Below are 19,219 nucleotides of genomic sequence, written 5' to 3'. Positions count from 1 at the left end.
GCATTGGCGCGAGACCCGGCTAGTCGCTCCGGGTCTCGCACCAAAGGGGGCGTGCTGTCGATGGTGAGTGACAGCACGCCCCCTTTGGTGGGCGTGGCTGCCCAGACGGAGGCGTTCCCATGGGAATGCCTACCGTCTGGGTCCGGCCCCACTGACATCACTAGTGATGTCAGTGGGAGTGTTTTTGGCTCAGATAGAGCCAAAAGCACTCCGGGCTTGTGGCCAACGAGACCCTACCGCTAGGGTCTCGTCGCAAGCCCGATGGTCTTGACCATCGCAACCATCTTTTTGGCCGCTCGCATTAGCTGTGGGTGGTTAAGACCATCACGACCATCGGGCTTGCGACAAGTCCCTTGTGGTAGGGTCTCGTGGCCACAAGCCCCAGAGAGCTTTCAGCTCTAACAGAGCCGAAAGCTCTCCCACTGACATCATTTGTGATGTCAGTGGGGCTGCCCCCAGACGGTAGGCATTCTCATGGGAACGCCTCCGTCTCGGCAGCCACCCCCCCCGGCCCGCCCACCAAAGGGGGCAAGCTGTCACTCAACATCGACAGCACGCCCCCTTTGGTGCGAGACCCAGAGCGGCGGATTGCCCGTCGCTATCCGGGTCTCGCGCATGCGCATGACGGAGCCGACTCCGTCGTGCGCATGCGCTCTGGGCCACCATCGACCCGGTTGCGAGCGCTCAGCGCTTGCGTCCGGCTCTGAATCAGGGCCTCTGTGCGACCCTTCCCACCATTGTACTACTGCCCTGGGTATTTGTATGATCCCTGTAAGCCCTCTGACCCCCGCCGCGCCCCGCAGAATTATATTGTATCCTATTCTTGTCATTTCTATGTTTTAGCGATTATTTGCACATGGCAACACAATCCTTTCCCAATGCCTTTGCTATATGTCATCCTTTTCAAGCTTTTAACCCAAAGCCTGTTTAGTATCATGTGCCGTGTGTTCCTCAATATTCTGCTGTACCGGTCTTATCCGATTATACTTTGTTTTCCTCATTTATAAATAAGATTGTTTTGCGGACATGCTACAATAAAAATCTATTTAAAATAAAAAGTCAGTAACCTCATATATTCAAATGAGTCTTTATAAATAGAAAACATCTATATATCTCTCTCTCTGGGTCACTTCTCCAGGCTGATGCTCTGGTCAGCGACCGCAAACACTGGACTGATGGGGGCGGAGAACCTTGCCTGGTGGCTGTAGAGTATGACGCAAGAATCCGGGTCGAAAAAGATGAGCTCCCCTCCATCGATATCCACCAACACGCTGATGTGTTTGGGACTTTTGAGCAGTTCCACAAGCTGATGCTGAGAGTCATAGGAAAAGCGGAAGTCCCTGTCGTAACGTGAAAAGATCCAGGAGACTGGGTTGTACCCTAACCTGGCCTCGTTGCCCGAGCCCTTCCGTGCAATGGTTCTGTATGTTATGCCGAGCTTGTAGGCGCAGGTCTTCTCCACGTTTACTTTCCACATATGGATGCCGCTGTGGAAAGACTCGGCCGCCATACAGTTGGGCCAGTGGTCAAAACGTTCAGGTCCGTCTGGATAGGTCTTTGCCTTTTTAGGCAGGAACTTTAGGCTGTTGTTCTCCGCTAACGCCAGCAGGGGGCTCAGTGTCTTTTCGTCAAATGTGAGTTCTTCACAAGCTGAAAGTGATAGGTATTGGGGAGCATGGTAAGCGTACAGGTAATAGTGATGCGCCGCAGTAATACAGGGAACACAGCACTGCCACAGTGTGACAAGCAGGCAATATAATATATTTGGTGATTTTATTTCACACAGTTTGTTTATTTTAAGAAGACCTTGGATTCTACTTGGGTGAAGGTATGTATGTAAAGTGTGTGTGTGTAATAAAGGGTTAAATCCTTCAGTGTCTGTGCCCTGTCTATTTTGAATATTTTCTTTACAGTGAGGGTACAGGTGCCAGCAGCCGGCTGGCACTTGTGGTTCTACAAGTGGCGCAGGGCAGGCTTGCTGTGATCCGTAGTACCACTGTAAAGAACAATATTATTTCTAATGTTTACACATCACATCTCCTGATATACTCTGTGCTGCTGGGGGACCTGCTCCTACTACTATATAACTCTCAGTCTGTGGTTTCCCACTCACATCACGTCACTGTCCTGTCACATGCAGCCCTGTTGTCACTGACACATCACTCATATGATCTACTCTGTGCTGCTGGGGACCCTGCTTCTTCCACTATATAACTCTGGCTTCTTGCTGCCTCCATTCTCCTTCTCACATCATGTCACTGCCCTTGTCACATGCAGCCCTGTCCTCAGTTACAGATAACTTATCTCCTGATATGCTCTGTGCTGCTGGGAAGCCGGCATCTCCTGCTATATAACTCTCAGTCTGTGGCTTCTTGCTGCCTCCATTCTCCTCCTCACATCATGACACTGCCCCTGTCACATGCAGCCTTGTCCTCACTAATCCATCATTCATCCCCTGATATACTCTGTGCTGCTGGGGACCCTGCTCCCTCCACTATATAACTCTGTCTGTAGCTTCCTGCTGCCCTCATTCCCCTTCTCACATCATGTCATTGCCCCTGTAACATGCAAACCTTTCCTCACTGACACATCACTCATCTCCTGATATACTCTGTGCTGCTGGGATCCCTTCTCCTCCCACTATATAACTCTCAGCCTGTGGCTTCCTGCTGCCCTCATTCCCCTCCTCACATCATGTCATTGCCCCTGTAACATGAAACCTGTCCTCACTGACACATCACTCATCTCCTGACATAGAATGTGCTGCTGGGTACCCTGCTCCTTCCACTATATAACTATCAGTGTCTTGCTTTCGGTGGCGAAGCAGAGGACAGAAGAAGAAGATTGATGAGGATGTCGTGTCTGGTACTGACCAGTGGTGCAGCAGAGGACAGAAGAAGAAGAAGATATATGAGGATGTAGTGTCTGGTACTGACAGATGGTGCAGCAGAGTAGAGAGGAAGAAGATATATGGAGATGTAGTGTCTGGTACTGACCGGTGGTGCAGCAGAGGACAGAGAAAGAAGATATATGGAGATGTAGTTTCTGGTACTGACCGGTGGTGCAGCAGAGGACAGAGGAAGAAGATATATGGAGATGTAGTTTCTGGTACTGACCGGTGGTGCAGCAGAGGACAGAGGAAGAAGATATATGAGGATGTAGTGTCTGGTACTGACTGGTGGTGCAGCAGAGGACAGAGGAAGAAGATATATGGGGATGTAGTGTCTGGTACTGATCTGTGGTGCAGCAGAGGACAGAAGAAGAAGATATATGGGGATGTAGTGTCTGGTACTGACCGGTGGTGCAGCAGAGGAAGAATATATATGGGGATGTAGTGTCTGGTACTGACCTGTTGTGCAATAGAGGACAGAGGAAGAAGATATATGGGGATGTAGTGTCTGGTACTGACTGGTAGTGCAGCAGAGGACAGAAGAAGAAGATATATGGGGATGTAGTGTCTGGTACTGTTGTGCAATAGAGGACAGAGGAAGAAGATATATGGGGATGTAGTGTCTTGTACTGACTGGTAGTGCAGCAGAGGACAGAAGAAGAAGATATATGGGGATGTAGTGTCTGATACTGATCTGTTGTGCAGCAGAGGACAGAGGAAGAATATATATGGGGATGTAGTGTCTGGTACTGACCTGTTGTGCAATAGAGGACAGAGGAAGAAGATATATGGGGATGTAGTGTCTGGTACTGACCGGTGGTGCAGCAGAGGACAGAGGAAGAATATATATGGGGATGTAGTATCTGGTACTGACCAGTGGTGCAGCAGAGGACAGAGGAAGAATATATATGGGGATGTAGTGTCTGGTATTGACCTGTTGTGCAATAGAGAACAGAGGAAGAAGATATATGGGGATGTAGTGTCTGGTACTGACCGGTGGTGCAATAGAGGACAGAGGAAGAAGATATATGGGGATGTAGTGTCTGGTACTGACCAGTGGTGCAGCAGAGGACAGAGGAAGAATATATATGGGGATGTAGTGTCTGGTACTGACCAGTGGTGCAGCAGAGGACAGAGGAAGAAGATATATGGGGATGCAGTGTCTGGTACTGACCGGTAGTGCAGCAGAGGACAGAAGAAGAAGATATATGGGGATGTAGTGTCTGGTACTGATCTGTGGTGCAGCAGAGGACAGAAGAAGAAGATATATAGGGATGTAGTGTCTGGTACTGACCTGTGGTGCAGCAGAGGACAGAGGAAGAAGATATATGGGGATGTAGTGTCTGGTACTGACCAGTGGTGCAGCAGAGGACAGAGGAAGAAGATATATGGGGATGTAGTGTCTGGTACTGGCCGGTAGTGCAGCAGAGGACAGAGGAAGAAGATATATGGGGATGTAGTGTCTGGTACTGACCGGTAGTGCAGCAGAGGACAGAAGAAGAATATATATGGGGATGTAGTGTCTGGTACTGACCGGTGGTGCAGCAGAGGACAGAGGTGGCCCATAATCTGTTCAGTAATGGACTCTGAACACAATCCTTGTTAAAGTTTAACTTCTCAGACTCTTGAGGTTCCAGAATTCCTTCCGCTTCTTCTGCTCTGGGAATAGGAGGAAGTGATTTGAGATGAGGGAGCTGTTATCACCAGTATATAACCCTGTACCAAGCACTAATAACTTGCTAATAACTGACACAATGTAATCGTTACATGAAAGGGAAAATCTACCCTGTATTGCAGGTAACAAACCAACATAATACAGAACCCTCCTAGAGAAATACATCAGGTGCGCTGTCATTAGACACAAGAACTCACCTCTCATCCATCTCGTTCTCGGAATTCTGGGGAAAGAGACAATAAGAAATGTGAGACTGGGACACAGAGGGAACAGCTGGGGATATTACATGCTCACAGGAGATTGGATACAAATTGTACTGGAGCTGGTTCTGAGGTGGCCTCTGATGTGAGAGGATGTGCGTCTGTGTGTGCAGCCGATTTCACTGACGTCTGCTAAACTGCCCTAAGACGATACCTTTGTGTGCACCGGACCTGACAGCCCCCTGGTACCTCCCAGTCACCACCCCATACACTTCCTATACAATGCTTTGTGCGTGCGTTGGAATCTGTCCTGTGACACTGTGTGCAGACAATTGGACGCATGCGCTGTAGAAAAACATTGGCAATTTCGCCACTGTGTCCACCTCTGAATCAGGCACAAAATGAGAAATCTTTTCCCCATGTGCTTTACAGTACACTTATCCCAATTATTTACTCCTTATTATGTCAGCCCTGGGCCTGCTCTATCTCATTGTTTGGTTATCGGTTGCATTAGAAACTGTTAACTGTGCGGTTGTATATACAGCAGCTATATAAATTGCGGTTAACCATGAATCTATGATTATTTCATAACTCTACAAAGTGTATTATTATGTCATAGTTTATAAACCGTGTGGTTAGGTCATAGCTCTATACAGAGCAGGTAGTCCATAGCGCTATAAACTGTGGTCAGTCTGTAACTCTATAACCTGTGAGGTTAGTCTGTAACTCTATAACCTGTGAGGTTAGTCTGTAGCTCTATAGACTGTGTGGTCAGTCTGTAGCTCTATAGACTGTGTGGTCAGTCTGTAGCTCTATAAACTGTGTGGTCAGTCTGTAGCTCTATAAACTGTGAGGTCAGTCTGTAGCTCTATAAACTGTGTGGTCAGTCTGTAGCTCTATAAACTGTGGTCAGTCTGTAGCTCTATAAACTGTGTGGTCAGTCTGTAGCTCTATAAACTGTGAGGTCAGTCTGTAGCTCTATAGACTGTGAGGTTAGTCTGTAGCTCTATAGACTGTGAGGTTAGTCTGTAGCTCTATAGACTGTGTGGTCAGTCTGTAGCTCTATAGACTGTGAGGTTAGTCTGTAGCTCTATAGACTGTGAGGTTAGTCTGTAGCTCTATAGACTGTGAGGTTAGTCTGTAGCTCTATAAACTGTGTGGTCAGTCTGTAGCTCTATAGACGGTGAGGTCAGTCTGTAACTCTATAACCTGTGAGGTTAGTCTGTAGCTCTATAGACTGTGAGGTTAGTCTGTAGCTCTATAGACTGTGAGGTTTGTCTGTAACTCTATAAACTGTGAGGTTAGTCTGTAGCTCTATAAACTGTGTGGTCAGTCTGTAGCTCTATAGACTGTGAGGTTAGTCTGTAGCTCTATAAACTGTGTGGTCAGTCTGTAGCTCTATAAACTGTGTGGTCAGTCTGTAGCTCTATAAACTGTGTGGTCAGTCTGTAGCTCTATAAACTGTGTGGTCAGTCTGTAGCTCTATAAACTGTGTGGTCAGTCTGTAGCTCTACAAACTGTGTGGTCAGTCTGTAGCTCTATAGACTGTGAGGTTAGTCTGTAGCTCTATAGACTGTGAGGTTAGTCTGTAGCTCTATAGACTGTGTGGTCAGTCTGTAGCTCTATGGACTGTGAGGTTAGTCTGTAGCTCTATAGACTGTGAGGTCAGTCTGTAGCTCTATAGACTGTGAGGTCAGTCTGTAGCTCTATAAACTGTGAGGTTAGTCTGTAGCTCTATAGACTGTGAGGTTAGTCTGTAGCTCTATAGACTGTGAGGTTAGTCTGTAGCTCTATAGACTGTGAGGTTAGTCTGTAGCTCTATAGACTGTGAGGTTAGTCTGTAGCTCTATAAACTGTGTGGTCAGTCTGTAGCTCTATAGACTGTGAGGTCAGTCTGTAACTCTATAACCTGTGAGGTTAGTCTGTAGCTCTATAGACTGTGAGGTTAGTCTGTAGCTCTATAGACTGTGAGGTTTGTCTGTAACTCTATAGACTGTGAGGTTAGTCTGTAGCTCTATAAACTGTGTGGTCAGTCTGTAGCTCTATAAACTGTGAGGTCAGTCTGTAGCTCTATAGACTGTGAGGTTAGTCTGTAGCTCTATAAACTGTGTGGTCAGTCTGTAGCTCTATAAACTGTGAGGTTAGTCTGTAGCTCTATAGACTGTGAGGTTAGTCTGTAGCTCTATAGACTGTGAGGTTAGTCTGTAGCTCTATAGACTGTGAGGTTTGTCTGTAACTCTATAAACTGTGAGGTTAGTCTGTAGCTCTATAAACTGTGTGGTCAGTCTGTAACTCTATAGACTGTGAGGTTAGTCTGTTAGTACATTACACCATAAACGTTGGGCACGTCCCTTACTCAGTATTTCTCCACTCACTATGTCTTTAAACTGTGGGGTTATAACATTTCTTTCTTAGTTTACAATAATAAGAGACACGAGCAGCTGAAATCTTATCTTACTATAAGATTGATGTCATCCATGTTTGTCAGCGAGTCTACCAGGTAGTTTCTGATACCGGACAGTTTCCTGGAAGCCTCCGTCCAGTGGGCTCTCTGTGTGAGAATCCCCTGCTGTACCCTTTCCTCCTCTGTGTGGACCTCTTCCAGCAGGCGCTGCTCCTCATTCTCACACAGATTGCGGATAAAGTTCAGTCGCTGGATGATCAGCTCGCGGGCGGCTCTGGCTGTGCTCTGTCAAATGAGGAAGCAGAATATTACCTCCTAACTGAATAGGCCACCGACGAATAGAAATGCTTGTATTAGGAGATTACAGGGTACACCTTGCTTAATCCCTATTCACATGGAACCTGTGATGTCACAGTGGCACAAAGTGGCGTTTGCGGTCTCTGACAATTGGCTGAACAAGATGGAGTGTGGAGTAGAGGGAGAATAACTGTAGGCCTCTCATGCAATAAGGAATACATACAAACTATGAGCCTCGTGCCGAGTCACACGCAACTCTGCCGAAATTCTGTGCACCGGCCACGAACGGAAGTCTAATGCGATAATAATGCGCACGGAAATCTGCGAGTGCAGCCCTCTACCCGCTAGGCCAGCAGTCATCGCTATTACCACGCTAGGGGCATGGGATACAGCTGAAATAGACGTACCCTTGGCATACGCACGGCTCAGAATATTTTGTAACTCTGGTGCCAGGCCCAGGAGACTCTCCTCTTACATTTGCCATCCAATAATGACCATTTAATGGATGGAGAGAAGCGATGGAGATTAATCTGATTCAGGATTGGTCGTACATACACAAAGTTGCGTATACTCGCTACAGTCTGCAAAATAAATAAAATATCCCTGGACTCTTCCGCGTTTGCTCTTGTGTGCACAAGACAAATCAGGAATGTCCAGTTCACGGAAAGAATGATCCATCAGCGGACGGATCAACCCGTCGGCATTTGCGCAGTCTTGCGATTGCTTTCTACAATGTATGCGCAGTTTGTAGAAATCCGTCCACATTTGTACCTGCATCTGACTCAGAATCTGGACCTTAACGTCCATCAACGATCCCGATGCATCAGGAAATCACCGGTCAGACAGTTGCCTCAAGCTGACCGATAACCACAAGGTCAGGACAGAAAATTCTATCAAGCAGCCCAAGGTAGGGACCAAGTTTAGGAAACACAGCTACAGGGTGAATCGTCCAGTGAATGAACGGTTATGGGAATGAACAGACAAGTCCAGTAAATGAATAATATGACTATACTTGATTACCTTTGATAAAGTCGCATGATATGTGACGAAACTAGTTAGGCGGGACGCTTTTACTTGTTCCCTGTGCTACACTGGACACACAGTTGCCATCTGTTATTGGACTGATGCTTCATTAAACACCTATACCCAGGACTTTCGCAGCAGAATTCCTTTACATCAGCAGCACCTGTCACAGATGTGTGCATATCCTGGCATACAATACAGGATACCGGAGGATTGAATCACACAAAGGGGGCCCCCCACATTTGCCAACTACAAAGTCCGTGAGTACACGAAGGCAACACTGTGAATACGCAGTGCAACATAGTACAGGTTGAGTCTCCGATATCCAAAATGCTTGGGACCAGGGGTATTTTGGATAACGGAATATTCCGTATTTTGGAATATTTGCATATCATAATGAAATATCTTGGGAATGGGACCCCAATATACACACAGAATGCATTTGAGTGTTATATACACCTTATACATATAGCCTGCAGGTCATTTTATACAATATTTTCAATAATTTTGTGGCTTAAGCAAAGTTTGTGTACAGAAATGAAATTCATGTATGGTTCATATATACACCTTATACACAGAGCCTGAAGGTAATTTTATACAATATTTTTAATAATTTGTGCCTAAGACAAAGTTTGTGTACATTGAACCATCAAAAATCAAAGGTTTAATTATCTCAGTCATGCCAAAATTATTCCGTATTTCGGAATATTTGGATATGGGAGACTCAACCTGTATCTTTAATCTGCTGTGACTGTGATTGTTCTATAGCCCAGCTCAGTGGCTGCTTCTTGGATTATTTTATACAGCTGTATTTTTGCGCAATCATACTTGGGGCTGGTGACTACAGCACGAGATCGATATCATTTATGTGCCTCACAATATTTGAAGTTTACGGGTCACTCCCTATGACCATATGTGACTTTTCTTTTTAAACGACACTGAGGACTGTTTTTTTTTCGCCTGCTAAATCAAATAGCCGTCATTATCTTCATTATGGAAGCATTTACTATCTGGCATGAAGAAACACCTAACAGCTCTCAGCATCTATTGTACTGTATGTGTTTTATTCTGTTGTGCTGGACTACAGCTATTGGCGATTTTTGTATCGATACATAATTTACACAGTGTTATAATCATTTCAAAGTACAATAGTAGATTGATTTTTTAGAGTGTTACATGTATTTATTTTTGTGTATTCATTTTATGTGGCATCCTTAGTGGATATTAAATATTTATTGTGTATTTATGTACATTCATTATCGCATTATTACTTTTCCAATCATCTATTTGATTTAATATAGAGTCAGCGCAGATTTTGCTTTTTTTCGGTTTCTCCAAATTACCAACATACACAGAGTTTGGTTATCTGCTCAGTTCTATTTTTCTTATATTTGATTGACAGTGATTAGCTAGAAGCGCCAGAATTGTGTTTTTTCTTTTCATATGACCATACTCGCCTACTTTCCCGAAATGGTCGGGAGCCTCCCGAAAATCGCGTGTCACTCCCAGCCCCCGGAAGAGTGAGCAAGTCTCCTGCTCGGCGCTGCCTGCCCACATCCACCTGCAACCCCCGCCGGTGTCCGCTCGCACCTTTCATAATTGGACGGTCCGGGGCCCGCCCTCGGGCAGCACAGTGGCGGTAATCTCTGCATTGTGTAGCAGGGGCGATGACACGATCGCATGGTCACGCCCCCCAACGCCCGCTGCCAAAATGGTGTCACGCCCCCCTCCAGCTGTGCTGAGCTGGCTGTCTCTCCCGGGAAGAGGCAGCCAGATTGTCGCCAAGCCTGAATATGACTTGCATCATTAAAACATAGTCAATAGATTTAATCTACGATTGTAAGATTACTGTATTAAACCTGAAAATGTTAATTCACTGGTAGCGTTCATTCCCTGGCTAATTAGTGCTATTAATCTAGTACCTAAGTCAAGTAACCATGCCACACAAATATGGGAACCTTCCACAGCACGAGAACAGGGACTCGGTTTGGTTAATGTAAATGGGGAAGGGCAGTCTGGTTACAAGGACTAGTCCATCTCTTATATCTCCACTTTGGAGCATCTCTCCTCTCTTGGACCATACCACACCACCGCTAGCTGCACAGAAATACCAGTCGCCAAAGGCTGTTTTACGAATGGCGGCTGATAATGGCGGTGTCACACAGTAATCACACACACCCTCACCTCCGGCCACTACAGTTGTTATACCGCTACTTTGTGTATCAAGTGTCTCCTCCCCCCCTTTAATCTCATCAGTTCGCTTGAGTACGTTGTAAACTTTGTTATTCGTAAAGCGTCCAATAAATTAAATTTTCAGACCAGAATGATGGTAAATTGCTCCATGTCTGGGTCTAAAACAGCAGCTGATCTAATCCCAATCAACATCTACTTGGGATCTATGAGTTGGCCACCTGGATTGGTGCAAAATGCAGTCAGGGGATCAACTGTGATCTGACCGTGCGATCCTTAATCGTCTGTCCTAAGGGCACCCTATAGAATATGGCTATTTGGAGCTATGTGGGCACCACTAGGGGTGAGGGACAGTGTATGAGAAGGTGGTCATGAAAGAAGATGGTTGAATCGTTTTTATTATTATTACCGCCACTCGTGGGGTCTTTGCTGGAAGAGCGTCGGCCAGATACTTCTCAATCCCGGCCGTTTGTAGCTGCAGCCTCTCGCACTGATCGACTATCTTGTTCTAAGAGGAAAGGATTTCGTTAGTAACATACAGTAGTCTGGTGTGCTCTATAAAACCCAACAATGGCATCAACACTGCTCATCTCCGGCGTGCAGAGGAGGATCCGGAGCAATCCATTCATACTAAGGAAGAACCAAGAAAACATGGCATGTCATACATATCCTTTATATACATGGCAGAGTGATTCTTCTTGATTGCTGGCCTTAACAATATTGTAATGTATGAAAATAAAAAAGAGGGAAGAAAAATGCCAGTCTGAAGTCAGAGACTGGGGGTGTGATATGCATTTCCAGAAATATGGTGGCATGCAGGCTGTTCGGCCTTGCGAATAAAGGTATAGCCAGGGTTGGAGTGGCCCACAGGGGTACAGGGGAAATCCCCGGTGGGCCCATTCCCTCCTCTTCTAGGAGTCAGGTTCCAGACCTCAAATTATAGATTGTTACTCTATTAGACGTTCAATTACCTAGAGGAGCAGAACCACTGACCAACATGGAGGCTTGGTTCCCTTCTATAGAAACTACTGTACACCAAGATGTGCCTATTGGTTAACCAAGTGTCTGTGGTGGTTGGCCACACCCTCTCTGATGGATAACCACAACCCTTAAGCATGGGCCCCTATCACTACATTTTCCCGGTGGGCCATTCGTGCCCCTTTCCGACACTGGGTATAGGGCTCATACTCGCATAGGCACCGGACAACCAATAAAATGCCGTTTTTGAGATCTGAACATAACCGAGCAACTGAACCACTCATCTCTATTGATGGATAGCTCAAGCCATTTCCCAATCAGCATGTGGGCCCTTCCCACCAATCAGCATGCTAGCAGTCGCTTACTGAGTATAACAAAAGCCTGTCGCACCCAGTAACAGTGCGGTTAATTGGCTTCTGAGAAAAATGAACCCTAGTCCGTATGTGTGTACATGTGGTACGGAATATACAGTAAATTGTAAGATCCACTGAGGCAGGGACTGATGTGAATGACTACATTTCCTCTGTAAAGTGCTGCAGAGTATATATTTCTGCTATACAAATGACTAATGATAAATATCTGCGGCGGTCCCTCTAGTTTCTGTGGGGGCTGAGATATTGACGACCGTACCAAGCTAAACTTCCCAGAGTTTTGGTTCCGACAATGAGTGCCATGGCTACAAGTTTGCATTTTTGTATTTTTAGAGAGAGACATTGGGACTGCTCTCCAGTAATGGCCGCTTGCGCATGTATGGCTGGACGACCATACTTTGATATGCAGCAAACTTTGGGGGGTAGTCAGGGGCGTATCTATAATGGGTGCAGGGTCTGCGGGGCACACAGGACCCGCACCGCACACCCTGCACCCATGGTATTACTTACCTCTCCGGAGTCCCACATCGGCACGGGGATCCGGCGCTGTAAAAACTAACTGGAAAATGGCCGCCACAGCCATTTTCCCGTCGTACGCGCATGCGCAGTACAGGTAAAATGGCTCCCGCAAGTCTACTTTATAGAGTCTATAACTCTGGCGCTGGCCGCGCACAGCTCAGTGCGCTGCCGGACAGAGAGGAGGGGGCCTGTGTTGGAGACTGCACACGGGCCCCCTGCTCTCTAGAAACGCCCCTGGGGGTAATGTTATCTTTTGATGGCGTTACCTCTTCATGATGCCCCGAGGGGATCCAATCGTATTCCTCCCACCTCCCCCCACAGTGAGCGCTTCATTTTGCGAATGTGCAGAATAACGCCAGAGGGATTTCTAGATCATAAACCTGGAAGAAAGTCCCATAATCATAAAGGACAGGTTTCCTTTGTGATGTTCTAGGTACATAAAGGCGATATTATCGGCATTATGTACCTGATAATTGGTGGTCTGAGCATCGCGGGTGTGATGCTTCGTACATCCCGCCCTCTAAAGCTTAGTGAATAGACCCCCCCCTTGCAGAGAGATAAAGTAGATTGAGAAAAAGTACCAACCAATCAGCTCCTAACTGTCACTTTACAAGCTGTGTTTGAAAAATGACAGAAGCTGATTGGTTGGTACATAGGGCCCAATTCAGACCCGCTCGCTAGGCTGCGTTCACTCGCTGCTGGCCGATGTTCGCAATATGCGCATGCATATAAGTCGCAGTGCTCGTGCACAAGCCAGTCATTGCCATCGGGAAGTGATCGCACGTTAAGCTCAGGCGGCTCGCATGACTGAGTGACAGGACGAGCCGTTTGTGGGTGGTGACAGGGGAAGGTCAATGAAATCGGGGGTGTGGATGTGCGAACGCAGGCGTGGCCGTGCATTCTAACGGCGTTTCATGGGTGTGAACACTTAACATGGAGCGTCCTTGTTCACGTCACCTGGCTGATTTTCATACTGCAGCGATCGCAGTGTTTGCGGTGGGGTAGGGTCAACCACAAGTGCTGCGAGCGGCTCCGATGGTACTCGATGTTACTGATACCGCATACACTTCCTGGAGATGACGTGTGTCCTGCGAAGGGAAAGGGGGCGTCATAAGACTGGCTTGCGATCGCACTACCGTCGCACGTGAAGACATAGTGGGCGTACTAATGTCTTACCGTGCAATCACAGCTTTTGCATATATTAGTAGCTGACGGCTGCGTGCGAACGCACTTAGCCAGCGGGTCTGAACCGAGCCCATAGACCTCTATAATTGCTTATTGCCGTGATACGTTGCGATATGACAATATTCTGTAATAAATCCGCCCTTTACTTTTTTAATTAAGGTGCCCCTAAAGGCCCTTACATAATGATGATCAGAGCATCTGGGGGGAATAACAATATATTATTCATTTAATCTCTAAGGGGAGACTTTTTGGTTGCCGTCAGCTGAAAATTGACACGTTACCAGGTCAGGGGTAAACCAGCGTTTGTAAAATCAACTGAGCGAATAATCCCTTCACGTACTTATTAACATCATCATATTTAGTTTTCGATTGCGGAACTTCTAATGAGCTCTCTGGGAAACTTCTGGCGGTTACATGCAATAGATACCCCTGAATTGCCACAACATGCCATTGTAAGGGCTCTAAGGTAACCCAACTCCCAAGGTGCTCCTTGGTATGGACGACAAGAGCCAAGAATTTATAGAGGTTATAAAAAGACTATTGTGTGTGTCCTAGATGGAGAGAATGATGCATTGTTAGCACATTCGGCAGAAATATAACCCGTCTGGGTTTCTTACGGGCCCTCTGAAAAGATTTACCGACCGCTGAGTGTTTATCTGGATGGACGGAGATCCAATTCGGCATTCCAATATGACACATCCTGCTCCTCTAACAGCACCAGTCATCTCCTCACAGGTTCCCACCCCCCTTTATAGCGAACCTTTCTCCAACATAGTGGACATCCATTAATATTAATGAGAATGCAGCCTATCAATGATCTTCAAACCATGACAGGGGCGTGGCCTGATGCCATTGGTCCTACTGCATATTCCGGAGATTGGTCAATCTGACAGCACAGCAGCCTTCATATAAAACTATAGAGGCTGCTTTGTGTTCGGAAATCAGAGGTATCTGCTGTGGTCCCTCTATGGTAAATCCTGGGGATCCTTAATATTTGCGGGTAACCAATGAAAACAGGAGTTTTCAGGAAAATCTTGCATATATAAATTGATAAATGGGTTCTAAATACTTGAAAAAAAAAATCTATATATATATAAATATATTTTTTTTTTAAATCCATTTTCTATTTTGCGTTCTAATTTTTATTTTTTGTCCATTATAAAACTGCTACTGGAAGACAAAGAGCCTGATTCAGTTCCGCACACAGTGCCAATATTTACGCAGTTTGGGCGATTGTTAGCCACTGCGCATGCGTGAAAACCGCATCGCACATGCAAAGCGATTGTTTTGCGATTATTGTGTGCGCGGGTCTTAATTGGAGAGATATACATCAGGTAGGAATATAAATGTATATTTCATTATTTACAGAACTGTACGCTATTGTAAAGGAGCTTCCTGACTTCGGATCATTCTGACCCCCCGTTTTCTGGGACGCTGCCAGACTTCACCCCTGCTCCACCCCCAAATGGCCGTAGTCTGTCAATCAAACTGCGGCGCCTGGGCACTGCGAGCGAGTTTGCAGAAGGACATCTGCAGATGTGCAGTACTGATCCTGTGCATCCGCATATATCATCTAGCGCAGGGGTCTTCAACCTTCGCCCTCCAGCTGCTGTGGAACTACACATCCCAGCATGCACTGCCACCTTTTTGATATAACAGCATGCTAAAACTATGGCAGTGCATGCTGGGATTTGGAGTTCCACAGCAGCTGGAGGGCCAAGCTTGAAGACCCCTGATCTAGCGCCTGTATCAGGCCCATAGTGGCTTAGCTATAGGTCCCCAAGCCCTGAGACAAAATCTGAGCCACCCTTCAGGACATTTGGAAGCACCAGCTCCACCTGTTTATTAGATAGAATGCTGTTAGTATTGAGGGGGAGATGTATCAGTCCTTGGGAAGAGATAAAGTGTAGAAGTTGAACATAGCAACCAGTTAGCTTCTAGCCATCATTTATCTAGAACAGTTTATGACATGACAGCAAGGCTGGGTACACATGTAAAGAATATCTGTCCAACCATCCAACTAGTTTATTGGTTGGAATGAAAATCTGGTAACGTATGGGAGTAACTGATGATCAACAATTTGCTCCCAAAATGGACAAAAACTGTTGTTTGAACAAATTGCTTAGATCAAACATTTAACAAACTTATCTGACGCCATTTTCATCTGTTTTCTGGCAATTAGGAGCAAATTGCTGATTGTCAGTTACTCCCATACGTTACCAGATTTTCATTCCAACCAATCAACTAGTTGGATGGTTGGACAGAAAATCTTTACGTGGAAGTTGATTGGTTGCTCTGGGTTTGAAGCATTTCCCCTGAGTCTTTACGGTCTGCACGTGATCGGTTGCTATGGGTTTGATGCATTTCCCCTGAGTCTTTACGGTCTGCACGTGATCGGTTACTATGGGTTTGAAGCATTTCCCCTGAGTCTCTAAGGCAGTGATTCCCAACCTCGGTCCTCAAGGCACACTAACAGTCCTGGTTTTAGTGATATCCATGTTTCAGCACAGATGGTTAAATCAAAATAACTAAGGTACTAATTAAGTCACATGTGCTCAACTATGGCTATCCTTAAAACCTGGACTGTTAGTGTGCCTTGAGGACCGTGGTTGGGAATCCCTGTTCTAAGGTCTGCACGTGATCGGTTGCTCTGGGTTTGAAGCATTTCCCCTGAGTCTCTAAGGTCTGCACGTGATCGGTTGCTCTGGGTTTGATGCATTTCCCCTGAGTCTTTACGGTCTGCACGTGATTGGTTGCTATGGGTTTGATGCATTTCCCCTGAGTCTTTACGGTCTGCACGTGATTGGTTGCTATGGGTTTGATGCATTTCCCCTGAGTCTTTACGGTCTGCACGTGATCGGTTGCTATGGGTTTTATGCATTTCCCCTGAGTCTTTACGGTCTGTGCGTGATCGGTTGCTATGGGTTTGATGCATTTCCCGAGTCTTTACGGTCTGCACGTACAGATTCCTGTGCAATGTTCTGATCCCAATTTTTAAATATTCCACCATGGCCCCAAAGAAGAAGAGTAAACCAAGAGGCCCTAAACTAAAGATACATATAGGGGCCACAGCAGGATTGCTATCCCACTGTATACGGAGTAAGACATTTGCCTATAAAGCATAACATTAAGCCACGTACTGTAACTACCTGTCTTCCATAGACACCCACGTTTGGTCAGCAGAATTTGCCACCATGTACCATAAGGCACTGTCCTGCCTTCCTATAATTTAGGGGAAAACTCGCCCTCCCTCCAGGGTTACATAGGAAGAGGCCATTGTAAGCATAACATTTCATTTACTCCCATTATAATGAAGCTGTGACACAAAGGGAATCTGTTTTGCTTGGGTGGAAGAACTAGTCATTATGTCACTAACAACAAGGACTGACATTGTCCTGGAGTTCACTATATATTTATGTAACATATAATGTAGATGCTGATGATGTAATGTGAGTACAATAGCGTCATGTAATATACTGTGTTATTGCAAGGTATACTACGCGTAGGAAGGCACCGTCCACTAAATACACTTACCCCTTACTTTGTGGTCACATCGAAGCACCCCACAGGAGGGCACAGAATTAGGGGTCTACTTATCAAAGACAAATAAGCGCTGTCCTCTGATTGCTAATGCCAATTTATATATATTATATATATATATATATATATATATATATATATATCTATATATATATATATACACACACATGTATATGTTTATATTTTTCAGGTTTCACACTGTAATGCCCACAGACTCTCTTGTAGGAAATAATTTATTTTAATAAGCTCCTTTGACCATCATAGCTGAATAGTAGTACACATGGATTACTTAGCTAATTTACTCAGTTAGGGGTCTAGTTACTAAGCAGTGTTAGGAGACAGAGTGATAAGTGATAAGGTGCCAGCCAATCAGCTCCCAACTGTCATCTCACAGGCTGTGTTTGCAATAAACGACAGTTGGGAGCTGATTGGCTGGTACCTTATCACTTTTCACTCTGTCTCCTAACACTGCTTAGTAAATAGACCCCTCAATCGGCAAAATACATCACTAGTATGTGTCCTGTGGTAGGTAGGAGAGGGCAGCGGAGTGGCAGAAGCTATCATACATTTTATAATACTATAATGTCAGCTCTATCTGCCCTTACAGATAAAACTGGCATATTGGAAAACCCGGTCTATAAATACATCATGATGAAGTTTCTCAGTGCTGCTGGCACAAGGGGCACTGGCACTGCCCATAGATCTGGGGGTGACTGACTTCTTAACTTTTACCATGAAATTATGTATTCAACAGATGCATATAATGCATAACCGTGATAATTATTCTGCTTTAGGGAACAGCTGTAGAGATTTGTATTCATTCCATTTCCTCCTGGCTCTCCAAGCTGTTTAGACGATTCTTACATGAAGCCTTGCTGTATCCTATGTATAATGTGCAGCTCTGTTGACATTACCATGTAACATGTCACCCAGTAAATCACAATAGTAATTGCATTCAGCACCAGCACTCCCTCCCTGCCAGGACCTGGGAGCTGGCACACTTGTAGGCTGATGAATAAGATCTCTCCCTCAGCAGCAGTGACTCACTCAGAACAGTCCCTGCAGTCAGGTATGGTAGGTTTGAGCCTCCAACACCCGCCTGCTGACACCAAGTAAGGGTGCTACATATTTAACCCTTTCAGATCCCCTAACCACACAGGTGCATCGGATCATCAGCCAAGCTCTGCAATGCAGCATGGGCAAAACCAGCAGCCACTTACCCTGATCTGGGCAGCCCTCTCCTCTGCTGGCTTGGTCCTGTGGGACAGGCAGGTGCCCTGGGATTTGCACTGGGGGCAGATCAGCTTGTATTCCTGGTAACAGAACAGGCTTAGCTTCTGCCCATGGTCCCTGCAGGTGTCTGTCTGTGAGGAGTCTGCTGTGGGGGCTTCGCCCTGTGGCACATCACCAGTCCTGCCAGGTGTCTCCTTTGCAGAGGAGGGGTCTCCAAGGTCGATGGACTCCTCCGGAGAGTGGTCCAGGGATAAGGTGTCCATCTGTCCATCAGGGATCCACTCCACTGGGGACCCCTTCTCAGCAGCCTGCAGGGAGCCACCCCAGGAGTGAGAGCCTGTGATCACCCAGAGTGGGAGCTGCTGGTCCCCAGGGACAGAGTCTGGATGGGACATGCTGGAGCAGAGCAGGAGACCTGGGTATGAATCCTCTGTGTGTTCCCTGCCTGCTGCTGCACCTGTCCCCAGGTAGAGAGTGACAGCCCCTGGGAGGAGCCAGTTAGACACTGACACATTCAGAGGTTGCTCCAAAGTTGCCAAGGACAGATCAGAGGGCTGTCACTGCCGAATAGACAGCTCAGAACTCATTATCCTCAGTCTATAAACTGCAGGTCGCAAGCTAGGCAACCTATGCCTCTCCAGCTGCTGTGCATGCTGAGATCTGTAGTCCCACAATAGCTAGACAAATGCAGGATGCCTAGTGTCAGACTCATTT

At 46.2% G+C, this 19,219-nt stretch overlaps 1 protein-coding gene across 1 annotated transcript; it reads right to left on the bottom strand.

The window, feature by feature from the left end:
• Positions 1-756: 756 nt before the first annotated feature.
• On the bottom strand, positions 757-18,955 carry BSPRY (B-box and SPRY domain containing). The gene is made up of 6 exons (XM_088469027.1): positions 18,493-18,955; positions 11,089-11,187; positions 7,224-7,454; positions 4,763-4,788; positions 4,425-4,549; positions 757-1,650 (listed from the first exon to the last, which is right to left on the bottom strand). The coding sequence occupies exons 1-6, from the start codon at positions 18,898-18,900 to the stop codon at positions 1,127-1,129; spliced, it is 1,413 nt and encodes a 470-aa protein (XP_088325153.1). The 5' UTR covers positions 18,901-18,955; the 3' UTR covers positions 757-1,126.
• Between the last annotated feature and the right edge of the window lie 264 nt (positions 18,956-19,219).

The sequence above is a fragment of the Taudactylus pleione genome, unplaced genomic scaffold, assembly GCF_031769625.1.
Source record: "Taudactylus pleione unplaced genomic scaffold, aTauple2 ptg000013l, whole genome shotgun sequence".
In the NCBI taxonomy this organism is placed as follows: Eukaryota; Metazoa; Chordata; class Amphibia; order Anura; family Myobatrachidae; genus Taudactylus; species Taudactylus pleione.
Note: the sequence above shows the minus strand (reverse complement) of the source record. Positions and strands in the feature narration are given on the sequence as shown.

Coding starts and splice junctions, on each gene's coding strand:
- BSPRY (XM_088469027.1), bottom strand. CDS start 18,900: ATGTCCCATCCAGACTCTGTCCCTGGGGACCAGCAGCTCCCACTCTGG. Junction 11,188..18,492: donor AGAGGGCTGCCCAGATCAGG/GTAAGTGGCTGC, acceptor CTTTCCTCTTAG/AACAAGATAGTCGATCAGTG. Junction 4,789..7,223: donor TGGATGACATCAATCTTATA/GTAAGATAAGAT, acceptor CTCTTTCCCCAG/AATTCCGAGAACGAGATGGA.